We start from the raw sequence: 16987 nt of genomic DNA, 5'->3' as shown, positions 1-16987 counted from the left end.
CATGCCAAGTGTTTAATTTACTAATAAAACTTCCTGATCGTTTGCGGACACTCCGACCTCTATCGTTCCTTTCGACCACAACCACTTACGAAAACCGGCTCCTCCCCTTCCCTTCAGGGTGGGATGTCACACCCGCCTGTCTCCCACGCCCCCGCCCGTCAGCCCCGCTGGCGGGGCGGGGCAAAGGACCGGCTTTGCCGCCCGCGGTCCCGCCCACACTGGCTTATACCAATTCCCTCCGTCTGGCGGGGGAAGAGGAAACGGTGAAGCGGCAGCGCAGCCCCGGCCATCCCGGTGCGGTGCTGCCGCCCGCCCCTTTCCCGCGCCCGCCCCGCCCCGCCCGCCATGTTCCGGCGGGAGCGCGGGGCGCATGGAGCATGCAGGGCGCAGAGCACTCCGGGCAGTGGGTGCTCATTGCACCAGGTAACCCAGCGGCTTCACTCCGAGGTGGGACAGGCTCTGCCGCAGCGCCGGTCTCTCGACCCCCGCCGGCTGGGGCGGTGCCGTCGCTCGGGCAGGAGGCGGGTGCCCGTGGCCGAGCGCTCGGTCAGGTCTCCGGGCTGCTGCGTGCGGCCAGCCCCGGTCTGGGTGCGGCTTCACACAGCTTTGACACCAGGCCCCGCAGAGCACCCGCCCTCTCCTCCCCAGGGCCCCTGTTTAATTTGTGTGTGTCATTAGGGTTTTCAGAAGGCCCGGTCGCTCCCGGATGCCAAACGGCGTTGTGTGTGAGCCCTGGGAACAGAGTTTTAGGAGAGACCTCTTTGTCAACGAGGTCGCTGGTGGGGCCTCGCTGTCCCCTCCCTAGAGCTGACAGCCCACCTTACCTCCATCCCCTTAGTCCATTCCTGCATTTTTTTGAAGGAAACCTAAGCCACAGCTGTAAAAGAAACTTAAATGCTAAGCTAGAGTGAGATCTCAGCTCTTGCTCTCTAGGCTGAAGAAGCAGAGCTCTACATGGCAGCTCCGCAGGTGCAATAGATACAAGGCCTTAAACACTGCAGGTTTTGTCTCTCTCATGCAGTGCTGAATTATTGGGAGGATACCTTTGCTCCTTTACATGTATTTCTGCCTAGTATCAGGTTTTAAACTCACAGATCAGAAATTGTTTTGCTCTTAAAGAAGATGAGTGAAACAGGGTGTGCTCAAACTATAAGACACTTGGAGGAAGGAGATAATAATTACCTTTCTTAGTTTGGTTTTCTAAGGAAATGCAACTTCTGCAATTATCTGTGGCCCAGCTTTGTACTGTTTGTATTCCTTAGGCCACCCAAAACTTACAAGTGTTAATAACCAAACATGATAAAAGGGAAGAGCGCTTTGGAATAATTCTATGAGCTTTGCCTGTGATGGTGTGAGAAATGCTATCAATGACACCACTGAAGGAAGTGTATAGCAAAAGCTTAGTTCAGCAAAAGCTGAAAATAAGGCAGGAGCTCAATCTTGAGACATGCATCCATGAGAAACCAGTCTCTAGTTAAATGAGAAACAGAACCAATTGTCATGCTTTCACTGATTCCTCTCTTCCTCTGGTTTTAACTTTTCAGTTTCACCCTTTGGTATCTGACATGCTTGATGCCTAAGAAAAGAATTTATAAAGTGAGGAATTCCTTTTTTTAATATTGACTCTATGCAGACTAGGATTTAAAGCTGAATATTTTATCAGATGACTGGCTGTGCCAACAGATGTCCATACTGTGCAAATATTTACAAATATGCTTAGCTTATGCATGAGTAGTCAGTTCTGTGTAGTGAGTTAAATTCTTCAGTAAGTGTTTGCAGGACTGGAGCCAGAGCTTGTAACTTTCATGAAGCCAGACAGTTTGTATTACCAATTATGCCAGCACAACTCTGACAAAATTTATATAGTACTCCAGACCTGTAAGAAAGTTTATTAAGCCTTAGTTGAACCTCAAAGCACATAGTGATTTTTAAAAAAAGTCTGTGGCTGATAAATTCAAAACTCCACAGTTGATGAGAATTGCCAGTCATATGAATAGGACTGCTGAAATGAAATATTTAATGATTTTAGTTTGGTTTTAACCAAAAGAGGTTTTTAAAGTTGATGTATCACTTTTCAAACTTTTGCATTTCTTAACTGCTTTCTTGAATCTATCTCAGAAATTTTTCATTGGTCATTTAGCAGAACATGTAGTAGGAAGACTTGATTACTTTTAGGAATGAAGATGGATGCAGTTGGATTTATAATGAAAATGCCTTTTCTTTGACTGTAAAATTCATTTTGTGTGACAATCTTCATAATACTCACATGGCATTATGCTACCTAACATATATAATAAAACCTGATTTAAATAAGTCTAGGATCTGTTTTTGGATGTGAGTTTAATGCCATTTGTTACTAATCCACCAGTACCTTCTGCTTGTAAATAGCCTGTTCCTGTATCTGCAGCCATTATCCTATGCATAATGGAAGGAGCAAGGTATGATTTCATTCTGTGTAAGAAGCTCCAAAACTTTTCTTGAAATAAAGGTACTTTCTAAGATCCGGGTTTCAAGTGCTTAAGTTAGTTTGAACTAGTCACCTGTGTAGTCTGTGTCCTAGAACAGCATGTAAGGTTGATAATATATACCATCCTACACAACTTAATAACATCTCCACTTGGATATATGCTGTTCATCTTACTTTGATTGTGACATCTTAAAAGTTCCTGTATGGATGAAGATGGTGACTAGTTCTATAAAGAGACTAGATACCATAGTCTAAAAAAGATTGAGGTATGTAAGAAGTACGGAAGTGAAACAACTGGAACTGAAACTTGCTTTCTTAAGTATCAGTATCATCTTATTTGTCAGTCCTTCAGACTTCTAGAGGTTCAACGGCAACTTCCTATAACAAGCCAAAGATACAACTGGAGTTCTGAATGACGGTGCATGTGTTGCTCTGATTCCTTAGAGTGTTGTTCTGAGAATTCATCTGACCATGGTTTTACTGTTTGTGTGACATGTAGAAACACTTAGCTGTGAAAAACATATGTAAGACAAAGGAGAGACCTTCTTATTTAGACTTCAACAACTGACAGCATGGGATAGGTATCTAGAACATGGCAGCTAAAAAGCAGGGAGATTTAATTTCCTGATTGCCATAGGAAGTGAGCAGACTGTTTATTTGTTTTAGTATTGAAGGTTATAAATACACATCTGTACACATATTGCATAGACAATAAATTGCTGCTGTGCTGTTCAGAGCATATATGATGACTGAGGAGATAATTATCAGTTTTGTTTCTGATTTTGTAATTTTTATACTGATCTTGGTGTTCTGGAAACAGAAGCAAGGAATCTTCTCTGTCAGGTAAAACTGCCTATATTCTTTGTTAAAGTCATGATTCTGGCTAGAGGAATAAATGCAGTCAGAGTTATTGTTTTACCAATGATGTGTGTTATCTCAGCCCTCTTGAACTGTTCTAGAGGGTCAGACTGACACTTTCTCTAGCAAGTGATTAACTGTCATATTTCCAGTACTGTAAAACTTTGATAATTAGTGTCCATCTCCTGCCTATACATGGTGGGACAGAGCTACAAACCACATACTCAGCAGTTGCTTTGCATGGATTGTAGAGTTGGGTGAAGGTGGGGAGGAGAAGCAGAGTTGACTGAGCTGAAAGATAGAGCTGATGTTCCATCAGCAGGCCAGTCTCCCTGTGCTCCATTTCAATCAGTCTTTGCCTACCTTCATTCTTTCCTATGGCAGTCTTTCCTCGTTTACTGTTCTTTTCAACAGGCTAATGACAGTCTTTGCCCTCACCAGTTCTTTGCCACACCAAGACACTCAGGCTGTTCGGCATGAGAGAATCACACGAGAAGTCCAAGTAGGAAGTGAAAAGGAGAGCCTCAGATCATATCCAGGCTGACTGCTAAGCAACTTCTAGATGAGATAGCAAATTTTACCTTTAGAAGTAGTAGCCGGCCCTTGGCTTGGTGACACCTCTTGTCGTGATGTTTCTGCTGATACTTTTTTTTTTTTTCCATAGAGACAGGACAATCATATTTTTCTTTTGTTTTCTATAAGCATAATGGTTCCTTTGTTAGGGATTGAACCACAAAAGGCAGGATATAGAGGGAAGCCAGAAGTCAGGGGAGAAGTGTTAGGAAGTGTTAGTCTGGTTGAGAAGGTAGGGTGAGAAGAAGGTGGTAACCGTGTTAATCACTCCAGAAAGGCTGGAAGCCACTGATATACATTGTGCAGCCTTATTGTGGACATTTAAAGGAAGGTTGAGAAATGGATGTGAATATTCAAGATAGTAAACGATGAACAAACAGGAAGAAGATAGATACGGGGATTGGTCATATGGAGGGAGGTGATGAGGACAGAAACTTGGGCCTGTTTGTAGGGGTAGAGCTGTGCATGTTAGGCTTGAAATAGAGTAAACTCTTTGGGCAGTTTCTCCAGTTGCAGATTAGCTATGGAGTGGATTTACAGGCACCAGATTTAGCCTGGGACAGACTCGGCTCAGAACTAACAGTTTATTAATTCAAGTGCTGTGCCATGTTAACACATCTCTGCTATTTCCAGAATCAGCTTTTTGGTGCAGCTGCTTTCAGGCAGTGTCTGAACTAATAAGTCCTGATAGACCAAGCTGGCTCTGTGTAGACCTGTTTGGGTGTTTCTGTGCTCCACATTCCAGGAGATTTTATTAGCTTGGCTGGAAATCTAGATCTGAATTTGCTTTGTGCGGAGTAGTTGATGTCGATGGTTAAGAAGACCTCTTGAATCTGGAGTTCTGGAGGAATCATGGTACAGAGACACCAAAGTGCTAACAAGTCCTGAAGGACCCACATGGACTTCTTTGGTGGATGGCCAAGTTTCCAGATTGTGCTTTTCTGGATTTCTGGTGGTAGCTGGATAATCAGGGCTATTATGTTACCCATATATCCAAACCCGCCTTTGCCCTTGAGAATGTAAAAATTCCTGTGCAGGCTTTCTGTTGTTGGTCTAGCTACTGAACAGGTACAAGGGAAGAGAAATAGCTCTTGGAGATTAAAACCTGGCCATCTCACATGTAGAAAGTTGCTCAGATGTGCTTTAGTAGAGCAGATTCTGTCTGTATTTACCGAGTATCCATGTACTTTCTAAAAAAGATCCTACTGCCCGAATCAATGAGGGTTATGGGGTTTTTTTATGTGCATATAGGAAATTTCTACTTGCCTTTTGAGCTTGGTCCATGGAACAACCCTTTTTAGTGTTTTCTCTGAAAATCATAAGAACTAGAAATTATCTTCTAGACTGAGAAATAATGCTGAGACCCCATCTAATTGTAGGGCTATCTAAATCTAAGGGGACTGGGCTTTGGAAAACCCTCAAATACTGTGGTAAAGTCACCATATGTGACATAGATCTGATCTGGGCTCAGTATAACAGATATGCTTACATAATGGCTTCAAACCAATCTTACCAAAATCACACTAGCTGCTTAACAGATTGGTGTTAAGGACAGTCTCTTTTTCAGTATGCTTCCTCATGGATAGATGTTATGTCAGAACTGCAACTATTTATATCCTTCACTGGTTTTAGCAAAGAGGTGAGGAATTGAAGGCAGTGTTCTAAGTCTGGTGTTCCACTCTGCACCTAAAGTTAAGACCGCCTTATTTATTTTTTTGTGTGTTTGTATTAGGAAAATAAGTAGGGGTTAGCTGCATGCTGAAAATTATTTTCCACTTTTATTTTTCTGAACTAGACAGGTTTAGCTCACCACATTTTTTCAGTCTGCTGTGTTCTTAAACAGTAAATTGATTAGCTTTTTTATTGTTTTATGGGAACTGCCATATGAATAGAACTGGAAGAGCTGCAAGGGAGGAGGGAAATTTAACAGTCCTATTATTTTTAGGAATTACTTATTCAAAAATAAAAGGAGCAGTTTCACATTAGACTTGGCAAATTGTCTGAACAAATCTCATATATGCCAAAAGTCAAATGGAGGCAGAAATAAATGGGACTGTGATGCCAAACCATAGGGCATCAACACACATTAAATTAATCCTCCGTCCTTTCAATTGAGACTAAGGAACTTTTGTCTTTGTGCAATAACAGAGGAAGCATTTGACTTGAAAATTTTGGGTCATAGTGAGAGAAGATGTCATAGCAAAAGAAGCTGTGGAATACTTAATGTGTGAAAGTACTTTGCTTTAAAATCAGAAGTAGACAGGTTTCACATTAACTTTTTTTCCATTCTTGCACCTTGCACTTTGATACATGCTTTTATTTAGTATTTAAAAAACAATTCAATATATCTGCTACAAAATAAATCACACTACGGGGCTGTTAGGTAGTTGAACATTAATACTTACAGAATAATTTAGGTAATGAACTCAGAAATAAAGTTGACAATATGCAAATATGTACCTTTTTTAAACAGCTGAGTAAAAACATCAGAAAGATTATATAAAATATGCACGCATGTTTATATACCTTTTTAATAAGGTGAATGCAGATATGCTTATTTTAGAAGTTAGCACTCTCTGGGCATATTTTACTTAACGTCCCCCTAAATTGGTATTTCATCTCCCAAACAAAGCCTTTTGACTGCAGGTAATTTGCACTGTTTCTTACATGTCATCTCCTAAAAGGCATGCTGAGCTCAGCTGTGAATAAAGCAGATATAACTGGTGAGGTAGGGAGCCAGAAGGAAGCATAGCAAATAAATAACTGAAAAGAGATGTTTTAATGTGTAACACCATCTCCTACTTCTGCTTTCTTCCATCTGGCTTGGAAGAGAGCATCTTATGCCAACTTAGGCCTCTCTGCACATGAGAATAGGGCTGATTCAGCCAGTAATACAGCTGCACCAGTGTTGACCCTATAAATATTGAGAAGGGAAGTCTGTAGTTTTTATCCTTTCAAGTGATAACCAGTTCTTGAACTTCTCAAGATTGACCTCTCTTTTATTCAGCTGAAAATCTGCATGCTCTGCCAAGCATCTAAACTTCAGTAATGGATGAATTAATACTGTCCATTGCTGCCAGTGAGTCCTTGAACGTGGTTTTTTTTTGGCCTAAGTGAACTGTGCCAGCATAAGGGGAAGCCAAAAGATGCTCTCAGGCGTAAGTCTTAAAATTTAGTTGTATTGCATGGCTGTGTCCTGGAGCAAAAGATATTCAAACTGTCTAGTAGCATTTCTGTGTGAAGTTGTGCTCAAGATAGAAAGCAGTGCCATTTTTAGATATCATTGTGTTTATTGTAGAATTTTCAGGTGAAGTGAGAGCTAGAAAGACTTCAAGGGGTGAAAATTATGTCACATTAAACATTATTTCCTTAGGGCACCAAGTAATAAATTACCAAGCTGATAACCATTCTGTCTTTTACAACAGGCATGGCAAAAGTCCCTTACTGAAGCTACTGCTATGTATGGTCAAGAAAGGAGTAAGGTGGTGAGATAACATCAAGTTTACATAACTGAGTAACAACTAAGAAGACCTTTTCAAAAATCAATTGTGTTCAAGTGCAAAGCCATACCCCCTACGTAAGCACGTGCAAAATAGGCTGTTTGCAGAGGTGAACAGAGGTGAACTCCGAGCTGTGTGCTGTTCGATACTCCTCTGGGAGTATTGTGAGCCAAGGAAGCAAAAGTGTGGTCTTGTGGCTCATCTGCTTTCTCACCACTGTAAAGTCACATACAGTCTCGTTTTCTAATTAGCATACACTGGCCAAAGACACCAAGTGTCACAAATGGAGTAGGTTATATTCTATGCCATCTGCTCCTGCCCTGGGTTCTGTCCCTTGGTCTGGTGATCATGTATGGTGAATGAAAATAGCTTACTGACCTGGTTGAAAATTATTACTTCTTCATTGTAACTGGTTATTTCAAAGCTGGATCAGTGAATCAAGCTGACTTGCTGTGGGGCCACAAGATTGCTAGTTTTGGTGGAAAGAAGCAGCAGAAAAAGAAGCAGCAGAGATGCACAAGAAGGGAGCAGAGTTGGGGACCCCAGGACAGTGCTTTTCAATGGCCTGTGATCTTTGGTCGTTTGAAGCCCTTCGTGAAACCCCTCAATCTATGCATACCTGAATTCATATGTTATGCTTATAGTTGTAACATATACCTTGTAACTTACAAAAATTGTCAAAAATTTGAGTGATACAAAGTACTGGATTTATTAATTAATTTTCACTGGGCTTTTTTCAGAGCATGCTGCATGACAAAGCACACGGGCACTGAATTAAAGCCACTTACTTCAGGGTTGAGATTCTAAAAAGAGCGCAAATAAAATGTTTATTAGCTTTAACCTATCTGTACCCTTAGGCTACATAGTCTAAAGTCTTCCATAAAATGTGTGTTTAATGGGCTCCATCATAACGTCTCCATCTGACACACCTTTCATGCATAGTTAGAAGTTAAGAAGGGAATGGAAAAGACTGGTGTAGGTGACGTATGGTTTAATATCTGTTTTTAAATGAAATCTTAACTTTATATTTCCAGACTTAAATAATCCTCTTTTTTTGCGGGGTGATGGTGGTTGGGAAATTTGTGCTCTCAGGGGGTTTTTTCCTCTTACGCAATTGACAGATATTTACAGCCTTTTTGCTTGCTTGGCTGGCAGCTTTTTGCATGGGAATTCCATATAACTTGATATTAGTTTGTTATATATAGTATTTTTTTTTTTAAAAGATGAATAGGCTTTGCATCATCCATAACAGTTTCATAGACGTTAGTGGGAGTTTTATGTTGCTTTTCAGTTTACTCATGTTGCTGTACCAGCTAACACTTTTTTGGTTTTAATGGCCAGATTCATTAGTGCCTCATATCTCTCCATTGTGGAAGAGATTATTGCCAGAAATCCTTTGCCAGCTGGTTCATTTTCACTTTGTTCTGTTTATATATTTTATAGAATTTGCCTGGTTGTATGTCTGACCTCCATGAAATACAATAGGCTTTTCTCCTTTTTTCTAATGGAAAGCTTCATTTAAGCTTCTACAGTCTCTTCAGCTCAGCTTCAGGACTCTTAGGATCTGTCTGTAGACTCCAAACCGATAGGTACATCACCCACATTTTTAGATGGACTTGGAATGATCTGGTTAATTGTGAATGAACAGTAGACTGTAACTTCAGCAAAGTAGACATACTTACTGGCCCAGTATTGGAATTTAATTGTGCTTACCTCAGAACTCCCTTCTCTGGTATAGCTGTAGTGGAACTGGATTCATATTGCATTGCTGGAGGTGTCTATAAGCTCCGTGTAGCAGAGGCATACACTTGCAGGGGATGATATAGATAGAATTAGGCTTTAGTGGGGTTCAGCTGCCTCCTGGAAGTGTCTGTCATGTGTCTTCCCAGGCAATTTAAAGAGTGATTTGCTGATTGAGATGCCTCCTTGAGACAGGATTAATTGAACCCCTCTGTATCCTTCTATTGGTTTTTTATATCGTTGTAGTGTATGTTGTCCTAGAAGAAAAGTGTGCTGTACTGGCACATATTAGTAAGCTGACCTGTACTGACTGTGTCACCTGCAGCTCTAAGTTTCAGGACTGTTGGTAAAGAGTTTACTATTCAATCTGAAAGATCTTACCTTTCTCCCTAGTTATTCTTGTAGATGAACGTGTTTCTCAGGGCTGAGCTATGGGAACTGTTGTAATAAGCATAGTGGCAATCATCTAATGTTTTCCTTTAGGATTTAACAAAAAAGGTCTTCCTGTAATGTCCCTTTTGTCTGCTTATTTTCTGTATGATAATTTCTTATCTGGACATGAACCTTAAAACTGAAAAAGAAAAAAAAAAAAAAAGACCTATCTTAACTCTTAGTTTTGCTAGAAAATGGCTACAGTACTGCTTTTTAAGAAGTCTGTATTTATTAGATATAAGAGATCCTTGCTGAAATACAAGGACTGATAAATGTAATGGCATTAAAGAAGTCCAGTTACCTTTCCTGGCTGAAGGCCAGAACACACACAAGTTAGATTTAGACATCTAATGTCAAAAATCCTTTACTCAGCATTTTTCTAGTCATGAAGTGTTTAAATTCAGATAAATGGGGCCTTCTTTGCCCTTAAGGCCATGTTAATATTGCATTCAGTTTTCCAAGCAGGCATTCTCCCAATTGCTTCTTTTTTAATCTGCCAACTTGACATATAGTAAAGCCAATCTAGAACAAAAATATACTTCAGATGCCCCTGGAAATGGAGTGGGATATTGTCTACATTTTGAGGAAACCAAAGGTTAAAGAAACTCACAGAAACCGCTTTTGCAGTTTGACCAGTCCTTCCCTTCTTCCTGTGTGCATGTCCCTTCAGGTGTACCATGCTCTGTGGCAGCTGTGTGGAGAATATACTCTGATCCTATCAGCATGAGATACTGAGACTGAAGCCTGCAACTCGGACTCTTTATTAGGGTTTGTTCCCTGCTGTCCTCTGGGCAGTGGTGAACCCCTTGGAGCTTGGGGAGGACCAAAGAACCAAACGGGCAGAGCTGTGCTGCTCTTCACGTGGGGAAGAGCTTCTGATTGAGCCCAGGCAGCTGCAGGGCCAGGCAGAGCAGATGGTGCTGAGCCTGGGATAGCATGGGGAAGGCCTGGATGATGGAGGGCTGTTGTCTGGGTTGGGAAGGCAGAGGATTGATGAGGAAGAGAAGGGACACAGTATCCCTTGGGTTTGTTCCACTGAGCGTTCCCTACCTACAGGTGTCTCCCAGGCTTAGCAGAGATAGATAAATTCAGTGTGGTACTAGAAGGTTAGAAAGCAAACATCTCAACAGAATAAAGATGTGAGCTTCGTAAAAAACAGCAAATGAGGAAGGATTGTCGACTTAATTGTTCACATTATACAAGATGCAGCTTAGGGCTCAGCTGGACTCATTCCCAGTGTTCATAAATCTGCATGAAGAAAGCAGAGCAAGTGAGCGCTGAAAGTTCCTTTGGGGTTTTTTTGTTTTGCTTTTTGTTTTAAATTTTGAAACTCGCGTTTAGTGTGTATATTTTAACATGTTCATGTGAAACACATCAAAGTAAACACATGCAGTGTGTTTCTTTCACTATCATTAATCACTTCAGTGTTTTCAAAAGTAACAAAAAATACACTAATGTTAAACTGCGGTCAAGAATTGAAATATACACAGTTCTAGAAATTTGAAGTTCGCCTTTGCCAGGGCAAATGTAGCTTGACAACCGTGTGTTTATGTATCAGCGTATGAAGCAAGTCTGGTTAGCAAATACGGACTTTTTCCATTAAAATCCCTCAACTTACATTGAAACTTTTTGAAGCACTTTTTCAAGCCACCTGAAGACTTAGATAAAAATTGAGGCAAACAAAATGACTCTAAATTCTCTGAACCACTCTGAGAACTGTTATCCTCCAACACTTTAATCACTAAATGCAGCTGCTTTTTGTGTCCTGCTTATGTCTTTATCTGGGCAACTTCTGTTTGTGACACAACTGAATAACCAGGAGTGGATGTGAAGGATGAGAGTTATTTGGGGCTTTTTTTGCCACTGAGGCACCTGTGAGAAGTGCACTTGCCCTTTTCAGGTGTGTTGGGGCTTTCAGCCAGAGTGGAGGATAGTTACTTTTGGTTGTACTGTTCCTACTTCCCTGTTTGCCACAGAACATAACTGTACTAGCTCCCTCTCCACAAACCTGCTGGATGTTGCTGAAACGGGAAGGACAACGTGGCAGTTCTCTTCCTTTGAACAGCCATTCAGCCTGCCTCTACTGCTCCTCCCCACTTTCCCCAGCAGCACCATAACACAAACCTCAGCCTGATCCCTGTCAGTCCATTCTCTGGGTTCTGGATACTGATTATGTATGTGAAGTGTTTTAGTAATTTTCCTTGCTCTGATGAATGCCTGTATGAAAGAAATTGGGACGAACTGGCAGTGTTCAAGCTAAGAAGGATGATGCTGTCATGGTGCTCTTCACTGAGATGTGGGAAGTTGCTTTCATAAATATAAGTTAGCTTTTCCCTACAAAGAGAACTTGGATAGAATATAATTAACTGGAGATCCATATAGTTGTTGTTTCATACTTGAACCAGAGTCCTTGTGGTAGCCGTTTCCTTTTTTTTCAGTTTCACAGAGAAATTATGCTTTCGGGGTTCTGCTTTATGTCTTCTTCTTGCTCAGACACAGAAAAGAGAACAACTGTCCAAGGCAAAAGCCAGAGGTGGTGTATTCTCAGCTTTTTTTCACATGCAGGGAGTTAAATGCACTCTTTATTTTTCAAGTTTATATGTAACAGATAAACAAGTGCGCCTGCTTTTTGCAGAAGTAACAACTAGTCAGACAATTCCTGCATAATCTGACTTCCTGAAAGTTTTAAAGGATCACCATTTCTTCCCATAAGTATTTTACCTTTTGCACTTTTTTAATGTTCACATTGTGCTTGGCCTAACTTACCAAAGCATTCTCTTTGTGACTAATCAGGGCAGCATATCAGTTCATCTCACTTAACTGGGATGTCAGACTTAGGAGCTCTCTTGCCTGAAGGCTCTCTTGGGGGAAGTGGTTTTCAAAATCTAAATCATCCCCAGGTGCATATCTTTCCTGTGACAGATAGAGAGTGCCAGGAAGTCTGGAATCATAATTTAGGTGTGTTGATCAAGTAGGATGGATTTGGGCTCAGGCATGTAAGTTTTAGGCAGATGTGAGTTTCCAAAAAGTGTCAATCCCATTCATTCTGAATGTCTTGGAGAAGCAGATGTGAAATACTTCACAATTTACAAGTTCACAACTTTTTCCTCTCCCCCTACAGAGGCTGCTATTGACCCCCCTAAGACATCTGACAGTGAACCCGTGTTTACAAAGCTGCGCAATCCAAGCACAGGCAAGTTCTGGAATTGTGACATGAGCGAGTTAATATTCTGGTTGATTTGCTCCACCACCGAAAGATTCATATTTTAAAAAGCTGAAATAACGATGATCAGACAAGTCTTATGTGCCAAAGATACTGCTGGTGATGCCAGATAGTTAATGCTATGCAAACATTTAGGATTTCTTTTATAATTTTAATTGGTTGAACTGTTTATTCATTAGGAATATTGGCAGCACAAAAAAGGTGTGTATTTTAAGTTCTGTTTTTAAGTGCATTAGTTTTGGGGAGTTTACAGTGTTGGGTGTTGAATCTGGGCACTTTTTTCAATCCCAATTTAGGCTTGATAGCATTCATCTTAGGCTATAAAATAAATAGAGTTGGAAGAAGTGATACAGTTATACTTACCAAGCTTTTTGAGTCTGTTCGTTTTTAAATCTAATTTTCTTTACCTGGTCCAAGTCATGATGTCTGTTTTCTCCTTAATTGAGGATGAGGCACTTTGAATTCAAAATACATTGGGAAGACCAACACATGCAGGCAATACAGTGACACCACCATTCCACAGTTACTTTCTTCTGGTCAGATTGTTCTTTTTGTCAAAGGTTTTTTATTACTATGTGAGTAATTAATATTTGGAATATGAGGTACTGCAACAGAAACTTGCAGTAAACCTTTGTTAGGGTTAACATATTTTGTTTGAAAAACATGTTTCATGCTGGGTTTTTTTTCTTTGCTTAAGCTCGTTTGTTTTCTGTAGATTTAAGTTTTGGAGTTTTTTTGAAATTCAGTGCTTGTATTTGGATGTATTTACATGCGTATAGGTGTGTAACTAAAGTCTTCAGATACATTTTAATGTCAATGTAGTAACTAGTTCTTGAAAGGGGAAAATAATTAAAAATAATAATGCAGAATGTGAAATCACTCATCATCTTACCTGTTTTTCAATTGCTCAGATTTACAGTGGAAACATAAAGCCACATTTATTTTCGTCCTGTGTTATTATTTCCTGCTGTATCATATTGGCTTTATAATTTGTTAATGTTTTTAAAAGTGTAGATGTTAATTTGTTTTCCTCTGTGTAAGAAGATATCTGTTTACCTTGTAGAATCAGAGATCTTGGAAAAGTTTTCTGGGGAAAACCTAAAGTGCGATGATTGCCTGGGTGTGTTCCTTTAGAATTTACAGGAGTTTATTTATAGACCTGCGTAAACTTTCGGTTATGTAGCCTATTATAAATATAGGGTCTGAAAATGGAAGGACTGAGAACATACTATTAATGTATTTTCCTTATGTTTGGGTCTAACAGATGAATTGTTGATGCCAGATATTGCATAAATATGCACTGAAGGACTGAGCACATTATAGAATTCATGCTAACCGCTTTATTAAATAAAAGTATGCTTGGTCCTATATATAGACAGGTAAAAAAGACAAAATTTCTATCCCTTACAAAGACTATAAACTAGGATTCAGGCAGCATTTCAGAAGTACCACAGGACACGTTTGTAAAGGTGTGAACAAAGCTGCCTCGGTTTTCTCTCCATCCCTTAGAGTTTCTGTCTAACAATACTGTTGGGAATGTGTGGTGACTATCCTTTTAACATAAAGACATAAAATAAGGAGCTGCAGTTAGGCAGTAAGAAGGGTCCCTTTCCCAAGATCGTGTAGCTCACCACTGGATTTGGCTAGCACACTTACTGGAAGGAGTCTTAAGTTGTTCAGTCAGCACTTTTGTGAGTAGTGTGATGTCTGATGTTGATCAAACTGTGGTGTAGACCCTTGTTGAGAGAGCACATGGTAATGATTGAAACCTCTGCTCCGCCTTATATCTACTCTTTGCCTCTTTCCTCCCCTCCACAAAAGAGAAATTATCGGAGAACTGAAATTATATCCTTAAGTGAGGTTAAACATTTGGTCAGCCTTTTGGATAAAGGGGGGAAAAATGCATTATCAGTAATTTTTGGGAAGTGATGTGTCTGCCCATTTTAGCTGACCTCCCTGCACACCTGGGGATGTCTGCAGACTGAGAAGAGCAGTGCTGATGTCAGCTTAGAGGGCTTACACTGAGTCTTTTCTGAGCCAGCCCATAATCTGCAAGTCAGTGCAGCTTTGCAGTTTATGTGTTTTGGGCAGAACAGCCATGTTGCAGTTGCTCTTGTTTCTTGAAGATGGATTGATAAACAAGACAGGACCAGTCCAGCCAATGGACTCGCTGACCACGTTTCAGTGGCCCACATTTCAGTTCTGGCATTTTCCCACTTTAGATAAGGTAAATGCCAATCCTTTTTGCTTCGTAGCTGTCGCTTTTTCATAGTAACCCAAAACTAATGTGAAACGGCAGATCTGCCCTATGGGATGACTTAAAATAAAGCTTACCTTTTCCTTTCCAAGCTATCAAGATTCTGATGAGCCCTTCAAAGCAACTTCTTCTAGCTTCCTTATTCACTTGATATGTCTACCCATACTGAGTCATCGCAATTCATTTTGATGCACAAAACCCCCCACTTTTGTTCCCCTAACCCAGAGTCTGATATCTTGAAGACAGATATAATGGAAGGAGAGGCAATTTTCTTGTTTTCCACCTTCCCCCTTCAATACAGAAAAAAGCTGATTTCTTGAGTGATTTTGATTTGGGTTTGGATCAAAGGCTTTGTGTTGTAAGATGAACTATTCACACATCTTATTTATTGATTCAAATTCAATTTCGTTTATAGAGCTGGTAAATGAACATCTGTATATAATAGTGTTTTTTGTCTGAGCTTTCTTTGTAGAGAATTTATGTAGAATGTGTGTATGTTTGTGTGTCTCTATGTATATAAGGCACATTCTTCAGACATATTGGGTATTCTTTTGATTTTTATGAAAGCTTACAAACACAAACCAGATTTCTTTTCAACAGGGGAAGCAACCCTTTACTTATTCAATAGTGGTGCTCAGCAGCTGTTTGAAGTAAAAGCTTTTCAAGAGGAGCGTCGTTCCTGGTTTATAGGTCAGACTGTTCAACAAGGTGAGTTGCATAATGTATCCTTCCCCCAACTTTAACTAATGTTTGTACATAGACCTTCCCTCTCTCTTCTAGTAAATTTACAGGTGTTTTTCCGAGTTGTTTGAGGCATACTACATCATATCCCCACCTTCTGACAGACTCATTTGCCATATGGATTTAACCAGGTCTGGGGGCTTTGTCCAAGCGTTGGAATGTATGGTCTTGCTTTCTTTTAGTTACCTCTGTAGTCCCCTGTGTGGGTGCTGGGATCTCAGGATAGGCCTGCTGTCTGAAGTTGCTGTTTCAGTGTTTTGTCTGAAGTGAGCTTTTCTTTACCATCCTGAACATTCTCTGATCCTACACACCTTTCTGAAAAAGAGAAGGAAACTTACCTAATGACTTTTGACAACTTTCACAATCATTTTTCGGTAAGGATGTCACTGTAGTAGTGTTCCTCTGCCAACATGTCCACAGACCAATGAGTATTAATTCAGGAGAGTAAGGTATATTTATTTTGTTCCTTTTAATTAGAAAAAAGACCATTTATAGTAATAAATAAAAGCAACCACACCAGACATATGCCTTCTTTAATGGTAATATCCCAAAGTGTGTGCTAACTTTTAAACATCCTCTGCGGGCACATAAAGCAATGCAAGTAGTATGTCTGTGAGCTTTTCCTTGCTCCATCTTGGAGGTGAGCCAGCAGACCAGGTCTGCTCCCTACTCCCAATTATGTCCACATTGTTTTCTCCCTCTCCCTTTCTAAACTTTATTTTGGCCCTTGGGAAAGAGTTGCTTTAAGGAATCATGGCCTCAGTTTTCTTTAAAAGATAAGAGGGGAAAAATTGTTCCTGAATGTTAGAGCTGCTGCATCTCTGAAACGGTCAGGACAGGGGATCAGACCCAGTCAACATGGGTTTAGGAGGGGCAGGTCCTGCCTGACCAATCTGAATCTAACATGAAAAAGCTGTGTCTTTGCAGTTAAAGCAAATCATCTTGTTATCTGCAGAGAAGGGTAGAAATCTTTATACATTTCTAGTGAGTTTGAGCATTTTAGAACAAACAAAAATAGCTCTTTCTGGAGGTTCAGTGGAAAACATTTAAATGGAAGCTTTGAGAAAGTGGCTAATGGGTTTTTTTCCCTTCCAGTTTTATTATCAAAGCTTTCATGTTTGTAAATAGTCCTGATACTTGCTTTGCCTCACACAGCACATCATGTTAGTAATACAGATGTTGGATTGGAGATCAGC

The 16987-nt window shown here is 40.3% G+C and overlaps 1 protein-coding gene across 4 annotated transcripts in view; it reads left to right on the top strand.

The window, feature by feature from the left end:
• Nucleotides 1-318: 318 nt before the first annotated feature.
• The window catches only part of RNASEH2B (ribonuclease H2 subunit B), a 42269-nt gene continuing 25600 nt past the window's right edge, over nt 319-16987 (top strand). For 2 of the 4 annotated variants that reach the window (XM_027751137.2, XM_027751135.2), the window contains exons 1-3: nt 319-423; nt 12692-12763; nt 15651-15758. In XM_027751137.2, coding sequence (XP_027606938.2) covers nt 378-423; nt 12692-12763; nt 15651-15758 — 226 coding nt within the window. In that variant the 5' untranslated portion in view covers nt 319-377. The remainder of the gene's footprint in view (nt 424-12691; nt 12764-15650; nt 15759-16987) is intronic. The other 2 variants (XM_027751133.2, XM_027751132.2) reach the window with 1 other exon arrangement.

Source organism: Pipra filicauda, unplaced genomic scaffold (assembly GCF_003945595.2).
Source record: "Pipra filicauda isolate LSUMZ 115617 unplaced genomic scaffold, ASM394559v2 scaffold28_size6257848_pilon, whole genome shotgun sequence".
NCBI classification, from domain to species: Eukaryota; Metazoa; Chordata; class Aves; order Passeriformes; family Pipridae; genus Pipra; species Pipra filicauda.
This window is presented reverse-complemented; position numbering and strand designations above follow the sequence as displayed.